Here is an 8,053-nt window from a genome sequence, read left to right as displayed (position 1 = left end):
TACGATATTGTACGAAAGGTTAACCAGTGATGCTTGTCCATAATATGCTAGATCCGAAATGCAACATATCTTAAAATCATATCGCTAAGTTTGTTGTCAATCATATTGCTAGGTTTGTTGTAACATATCTTAAAAATCTTTTTTCTTATTGAAAAGGTAGAAATGATAATTCTCTTACGCAAGTTATTGTTGCTTCTAATCATAATATCTTGGACCGTTTGTGCACCAGGACAATTGACGAGCTCTTACATTTCTTCCAAGAAACTGGTTTTTTCTTGTCAGTGCATATTGTCAAAAGTTTTTTTTTTCTAAATTTGACCATCTCTTCACGATACTGTACAATCCTAAAAAGGTTTTCTGGTCATGCTTGTTGATAAATGACAATACGCCAGATCCGAATCTGACGAAGCGCCGTTGGCATCTAACGCGGCACGCAAGCGCCCAGCTCAGCTCTCCGTCCGCGGCTAACATCCGGAGGGCCAGAGCCCAGAGCCATACCCGCCATAGCAGCCAGATCCTGGACTCGCGAGCCCCGGGCGACAATCCCAAAGCCAGAGCCACGCCGCCGCCGCCTCCCTGACCGGTCTCGCCGCTGTCTCCAGCCCCGTCGACTGCTCTCGCCGCCGCAGCGAGCAACCATGGCCACCACCGCTCGCTCTCTCCACCTTCCGACACCTCCTAAACCCTCTAACCCCTCCTCCCACCACCGCCTCCCTGTCCCCTCCCACTTCCGCCCCCGCCCCCAGCGCCTCGTCCGCCGCCTGGCCGCCTCGTCCTCCGACCTCACCTCGTTCCCCGACCCGGCCCCGACCCCGAACGGCGTCTACGTCCCGTGGGCGGCAGCCCACCCTGCGGCCGCCGCGGCCATCGATGTGGACGCCGCCACGGAGGCGGAGCTGCGGGAGAACGGGTTCCGGAGCACGCGCCGCACCAAGCTGGTCTGCACCATTGGGCCCGCCACCTGCGGCGCCGCCGAGCTCGAGGCGCTCGCCGTCGGCGGCATGAACGTCGCGCGGGTCAACATGTGCCACGGCGACCGCGAGTGGCACCGCGGGGTCATCCGCGCCGTGCGGAGGCTCAACGACGAGAAGGGGTTCGCCGTAGCGGTCATGATGGACACCGAGGGAAGCGAGATCCACATGGGCGACCTCGGCGGCGCGCCCTCCGCAAAGGCCGAGGTGAGCACGGGCCCCTGCCTTGGCTTCATCTGATTGCTTCGCTTTCATCGGTTTATTCCGCGCTTAAACACTAGGAGACCTAGGATGTCGGTTGATATACCTGATTCATAGTTCATCTGATGAGATCTTCAGAGGACGACGAAGGTGACGATATTTATTGTGTAAGTTTAGGATGAGGTACAATCTTGAGCTTCGTTTGTGTAAGATGTGTGATGAAATTATGTTTCTCTTCTTAAATTTGTTACAAAATACCAAAACTTCTTTTAAAACTCTGGTTACCCATGATCGAAAATAACACTCAGCTGCATGGGTTACACTTGCTAAGGATTGCTCAGAGCATGAGAGTCAACTAAAATAGAAGTCTATAATAGAAGTAATCTGGTTTATTGACCGTGTCTTCCACCAATTCAGAGACAAGCAGACATAGATTAGACATAGGTTCCACTATAAGTTGAGATTGTAGTGAAAAATCTGTTTGGGAACTATGAAAGTGTTGAACTACTCAATTTTTCCGAAATGGTGAGTAGAAACCATCTTGTTATAGATAAAGAGCTTGATTTGAAATTATGATGATAGAACCTAACCACAAAATTCTTCCGAGAGATGGAAAATGTGGCATAACCTAACAAAGATCTTTGAGTTCAGATCATGCACACTATGAGTACTTAAGTAAACCATCTAATTCATTCACTTTAATCTAAACTCCGATGTACTGAATTTTTCGTGTGGAGCCCTTTTAGTAGTCACTCATCAGAATTTACCCTCTTGGATTTTGCAGGATGGAGAAGTTTGGACATTCAGCGTTAGATCTTCCGACACATCACTGCCAGATCGAATCATTCATGTGAATTACGATGGCTTTGCCGAAGGTTATCCATAAGCCCTGATCTTCTTTCTTGAGTCTACTTATTTTTAGATATTTGTTGCAAAATTACTCCCATCCAGTAGTGTGATTGTAATATTTCCTGCTTTGGTAATTTGTCAAAATCCTACCCAGATGTTAAAGCTGGCGATGAACTATTTGTGGACGGTGGAATGGCCAGGTTTGAGGTGATTGAAAAGTTAGGGCCAGATGTGAAGTGCCGTTGCACTGATCCTGGTTTGTTGCTGCCACGGGCTAATCTTACTATATGGCGAGATGGCAGTGTGGTGCGAGAGAGGAATGCTATGCTTCCTACAATTTCATCAAAGGTAATTTATATAGTGAAACAGCTCTTGCTTTGATTCGAAATATGCTGCTCATACTTTGTGCTCAACAATCAATATAGAAATTCAATACAGATCGTCTTGTAAATTTATGGCATTCCAACTCTAAATATAATGTCTAAATGCCTGTAAAATTGAGTGAAAAATCTTTATCTTATAGGCTGCAGTCAATTAATATCTAGTAAAGGTTTGTGTGCTACTTGAAGATGATAATTTTACTTATGATCTCAACTTTGCAGGATTGGATTGACATAGATTTTGGAATTGCTGAAGGTGTAGATTTCATCGCTGTATCATTTGTCAAGTCTGCAGAAGTAATTAACCATCTGAAGAGCTACATTACTGCACGGAGCCGTGGAAGGTAAGTAAGTTTAACTTTTGAAAGTTGTTACCTCAACACATGCAAAGTTTTTTTTTTTCTGTTCTGGAGGCTGCATCCTCTTGGTGCTATACTCTAAACTGGTATCCCCAGTCCGCGTGTATCCCGAATATTCACTTTCTTTAAAAGCAGGATGAGTTCTATTTTCAAAAAAAAAAAAGAAAAAACACATGCAAAGTTTACATGTAGGATGTAGCTGGGCCTACTAGCACTGAATTAACTATCCGTACATATGAAAGAGAAAGGAAGTGTTTCACTAGTTATGAGCTTTTGCACAATCCCATACGGCTTCTGGACAATAAGTATCAGAGCATGTATTGAACAATTCTTGAGGTTTTACAGGAGTCTGCCGCAGGGTTCCTTTTGTGCAATAATCAGCACACTAGCAGTTTGGTTTTGCACACTTAAGGGCGTGGCAGGTCTATATGCCCTAGTTTAAATGCGAATCTGTCACACTTATTAATGGTTTAGACACCACATGTGTGAAGTTTTCATTTCAGCTACAAGTCTTGCTTTGTCATCTAAATTGTTACTGTTTCGTTGCTTGTGCCAGTGATATAGGGGTCATTGCAAAGATTGAGAGCATTGATGCTTTGAAGAACTTGGAGGAGATTATCCGTGCATCAGATGGAGTAATTGTTGCCAGAGGGGACTTGGGGGCACAGATCCCCCTGGAACAGGTCCCTTCCATTCAGCAGAAAATAGTTAGAATGTGCAGACAGCTCAACAAGCCAGTCATTGTTGCTTCTCAGCTTCTGGAATCAATGATCGAGTATCCTACACCCACTAGGGCTGAGGTTGCTGATGTTTCTGAAGCAGTCCGCCAGCGTGCGGATGCTCTCATGCTTTCTGGTGAGTCGGCCATGGGAAGGTATCCAGAGAAGGCTCTCGGTGTCCTTAGGAGTGTTAGTCTGAGGATTGAAAAATGGTGGAGAGAAGAGAAACGCCATGAGGCGCTGGAGCTTCAAGATGTCTCGTCTTCCTTCTCCGATAAGATATCAGAGGAAATATGCAATTCGGCAGCGAAAATGGGTAAGCCATGCAATCGCTTTATCAATACCCGATGTAATTTGCAGAGGCATATAAGATATAATAAACTGATGCACGTCCGCCACTTTGATTCATCCAGCTTTCCCTTTGAGGTTAACTTAGAAGTTATTTCGTGGGTGAATTCTGAACTAGTTTGGATGCTGTACATCATGTTTTGTGCATAATGATCTCTAGATAAACATTTGAAACCAACTTTTGCACTTACTTGCAGCCAACAACTTGGGCGTCGATGCTGTTTTCGTCTACACCAAGGATGGCCACATGGCCTCCCTGCTCTCACGATGCCGCCCCGACTGCCCAATCTTCGCGTTCACGTCCTCGACGTCTGTCAGGAGACGGCTGAACCTCCAGTGGGGTCTCATCCCGTTCTGGCTCAGTGACTCCGATGACATGGAGAGCAATCTCAACCGCACCTTCTCCCTGCTCAAGGCCAGGGGTATGGTGCAGTCCGGTGACCTAGTGATCGCACTTTCCGACATGCTGCAGTCCATCCAAGTGATGAATGTACCCTAGAACAGTATCCCCGTGTCCTGTCATTTCCTGTACAATCATTATCCCGACCAATTTTGAAACTGAGCTGTACTGTAGCATGGAAGGACAATTTTCTTTTGTGAGTTGTGAGGCTTGAGATCTTGTTACTGTGTCGATGTTCACTGGTGCACACTTGAATATCCTGCATTCGCTTGCTATCGATAAGAAGTTTGCGAGTCTATCGATAAGAAGTTAGAATTGCAACGATATGACCAGACTTTGCTTGCTCTCTCCCATGGGTGGGAACTGGGAAGAGAGCTTTCATCCTCTCTGTTGAATCGCTGATATAGGCTAACGAGGCCAGATCCATCGATTGGCAAGTGTGAAGGGATCGATTGTTTCTGTTTGTTTGATTTTTATCTAGCTGCTGCTGCGCCGAAGGATGGATCGAGCGCGTGCGCGAGGACGATGTCGCGTGCTCCGGGTGCGCCCGCCCCGGTGGCGAGGGGTGGCGGGACGACCTCTCCAGAAATTTCTCTATTTTCTTTCTCCCCGCACAGATCGTACCGGAGTCTGAAATTTCTTGTGATGGGGGCTAGCTTCGTCCTATATTCACATGATTTTTCTCGCGATTTTTGCGCGTCTGTAACCACGTAAAATTGCGATTCTTTTGGATCTCGAGGGTGGACGGTATCTCATTTACCGTCCACCTGCTGCAGAATTTTCTCTGTTTTCTTTCTCCCTGCACAGATCGTATCGGAATCTGATAATTTCTTGTGATGATAACTAACTTCATCCCCTGTTTACATGTTTTTCCTCGCGATTTTTGGGCACCTCTATATCTTGCGAAAAAAACAATTATCTCGGGGTGGACGGTATTTCGTTTACCGTCCACCGCAGCAGAAGTTTCTCTTTTTTGTTTCTCAGTCCATTGATCGAATCGGATACTCAAATTTTGCAGGCTGATGAATATCTCCATGCTCCGTCCGCACGTATTTTTCTATGATTTTTACGCGTCCGCTCATCCATCAAATCATGGTTTTGTGGATCTCTGGGTGGTCAGTGTCGTGGATGGTTCCTCGAAGGGGCGAGCGATCACCAGACCGGCATGGCGGCCACCGACCACTGCGGTAGAAGAGACGAGGCTGGCCGCTGGCGACGGCTGCCGCCCTGCTGGTAGCCAAGCGGCCGCGGCGCGCGTAGACCTGGGCTTTCAATCCCGGCCTGTCTCGGCGCGCGGCCTCGCCACGCACGGCGCGCACCTCGCGCTCAAAGCGTGCCGTGCCAGCGCGCGCTCTGCTCCCTGAGGCATCACTAAGCAGTGGCGGGCCCAGTGGGTCGTCCAGGTAGGCCCAGGACTTACCCTAGATTTTGGGCCAAAAGTTTTTCAGCGCTCAGAAATTATAGCCCAGACTGAATAGCTGTCAAACAATCGAACCGTGGCCCAAGTAGCCCAACTGCTCCTCACTCTCGTCCGCTGGTTGGACTCGCTCATGCGCCTACGCTCAGGCACGCCACACGCCGCCAGTTCCACCACGAGCCCAACCCGTGCGCCCGTGCTTGCGGCCGCGCCGACGCGCCGCCGCCAGCCACCGCCCGAGCGCGCCTCCGCCACACGACGCGCCGCCGCCCACACCCTTCGACTCCCGCGGCGCTACTGGTGTTGGCTTTCTCTGATCTCTGGGTGGGCGCGCGCTTCCCGCCGGCTGCCCCGTGCGGCTGCGGACCGCGCCCAACGCCCTGACACCAGCCCGGCAGCGCACCTCCGCCAGCATCCCACAGCCCCGCACCAGCCTGCACCTGCGGCCCCCCGCCCGGCTACCTCGACGCGAGCGGCGGGGGCGCGGGCACCAGCTGCAGCAGGCAGCAGCCATTGCCCCATTGTAATTCTCTCTTATCTTGTGTATACTTCTTTCTCTCACATTCTATTTCATGATTCCATCTCAATTTCACTTCTAAATTCGGATATTGAGTGATCAATTGAATAATTAGTGCATCCATTTGTATTGTCGTTGTGTGTTATCATGAAGTTTAGCTCTCTTTTAAGTGATTAGTTAATTGTAGTATATTCGTGTTTTGAACTAAGTTGTTGATTTGAACGTATTATAAGATTTTTTTAGTTATTAGATTATACCGTATTGCTATTGAAGTGTTATTAGATTATACCAGATTGCGCCTTAAATCTTTTTTACCAGGACTATCCTAGTTTCAAATCCTGGGTCCGCCAATGTCATTGAGCAGGGCTGTTAGATTAGATGCAACACCAACTGCTTTGCTTGTCGCGGACAAAGCCTCCAAAAGCATACCTTTCTTCTCTCAGGGCCCCACCTTGAAAGTGGTTAGCAGCACCTTTAATTGTTGTTATTATATTTCTATACTCTTAAATTTTAGTCGTGGGCCTATTTAACCGAGCTAGGGAAACAAAAGGGAGGTGATGGATCCAAGAACAAATCCAGAAAAATCAAGGAGGTTAGGTCATCGACAGCCGGAGTGTGACTAAATTGGCGGTAATGCCCCTGCACGTCGCATGTGGGCCAGGTCTAGTTGTACATCAAAGGTCCACATGTCAGCGTCACAGCAGGACATTCCAATATTTATCACTTGCTTCCTTCTGGGAAAATCCATACCTTTTGCGACGAGAAAGGGAAAAAAAATCCATATCTGGTTGGTCTCAGCCTCTCTGAAAGCCGTCTCTCCTCCACAAGAAAAAAAATCACCGTCAATTTTACTACCCCGTTTGATGCGACCTCCCAAAAAGTCGAATGGATCTCGCAGCGAGATGCTAAACGAGGACGCTGCAGGCTCCATTGCCCGTCTTTGATGACCCGGCGCGGCGAGGGAGCACCGGAACAGTCGCGGGTGTCGCGCTTTTTGCGTGGAGGCAACAGCTGATGTGAGCTCTCGAGATGATGATGCCTCCGCGACCCCACCCAACCATCCACACGGGCCCGGCCGCCCGGCCCCTCCGGCACCTCGATTGACCTAGCTACACTGCGCGGACGGACGCGTCGCGCAGCGCCGAAACCCCGCCGCGCCCAGCACGGCGAAGCTGCCGGCCACGCCGGCCATGCCGCGCGCCGCGCCTGCCGTTTTCCCGGCCCGGGACGCCGGGCACCACGTACAGGTTGCGTAACACGGCGTGGCGTGGCCAGGCCGGGCATGTGCTTGTGCGGCGGGTTGGCTCTGGCTGGCAGTCGTGCGTGTACCCGATTCTTGTCACGTAGGGGTTTAGGGTTTCATAGTGCCCACCACCCGACGGGACGACGATGGTGTAGCCTTGGACGGCCACAGTAGCGGGCATGCACCGCGGGTCGGCAGCAACAGCGGGCGCGAATAACTCGTGCCGCTGCGTCCGTGACGCAGCAGTGCTCTGCTCCGCCGCGCAGGGTGTGGTAGGGAGGAGGTGGAGAGGGGGGCAGGCCAGGCACGGACCGCGCGGCCCACCTCGAGTCAGCGTCGGGGGGTGGCCCGCCGCCGGTGCCGTCCGATCCAAGGTGTGTGTACGGTCGGAATCACGGCGACAGCAGGCGGGCCCAGGCCCGCGCCCCGCTGGGCCCCCGCGCGTGCGTGTACGTACGAGTACCACGACGCGCAGCAGCAGGGTGGTGGTGGTGGGTGCCTGGGTGGAGTCCGGCAGGCCATGGCGGCAGGCACACCGGAGAGATACAGCCGCGCCGCCGCTCGCACGGCCGCGTCGTCGTGCGCAGGCACCAGGCAGCAAGCGGCCGAGGCGTCGCCGACGACCCAGCGTTCAGGTTCCAGCGTTGCC

The 8,053-nt window shown here is 50.9% G+C and overlaps 1 protein-coding gene across 1 annotated transcript; it reads left to right on the top strand.

Moving 5' to 3' along the window:
- Nucleotides 1-448: 448 nt before the first annotated feature.
- LOC112877339 (pyruvate kinase isozyme A, chloroplastic-like) lies at nt 449-4,509 on the top strand. The gene is made up of 6 exons (XM_025941635.1): nt 449-1,178; nt 1,957-2,047; nt 2,176-2,369; nt 2,624-2,745; nt 3,317-3,795; nt 4,025-4,509. The coding sequence occupies exons 1-6, from the start codon at nt 639-641 to the stop codon at nt 4,324-4,326; spliced, it is 1,728 nt and encodes a 575-aa protein (XP_025797420.1). The 5' UTR covers nt 449-638; the 3' UTR covers nt 4,327-4,509.
- Nucleotides 4,510-8,053: the final 3,544 nt, after the last annotated feature.

Source organism: Panicum hallii, chromosome 9 (genome assembly GCF_002211085.1).
Source record: "Panicum hallii strain FIL2 chromosome 9, PHallii_v3.1, whole genome shotgun sequence".
In the NCBI taxonomy this organism is placed as follows: Eukaryota; Viridiplantae; Streptophyta; class Magnoliopsida; order Poales; family Poaceae; genus Panicum; species Panicum hallii.
This window is presented reverse-complemented; position numbering and strand designations above follow the sequence as displayed.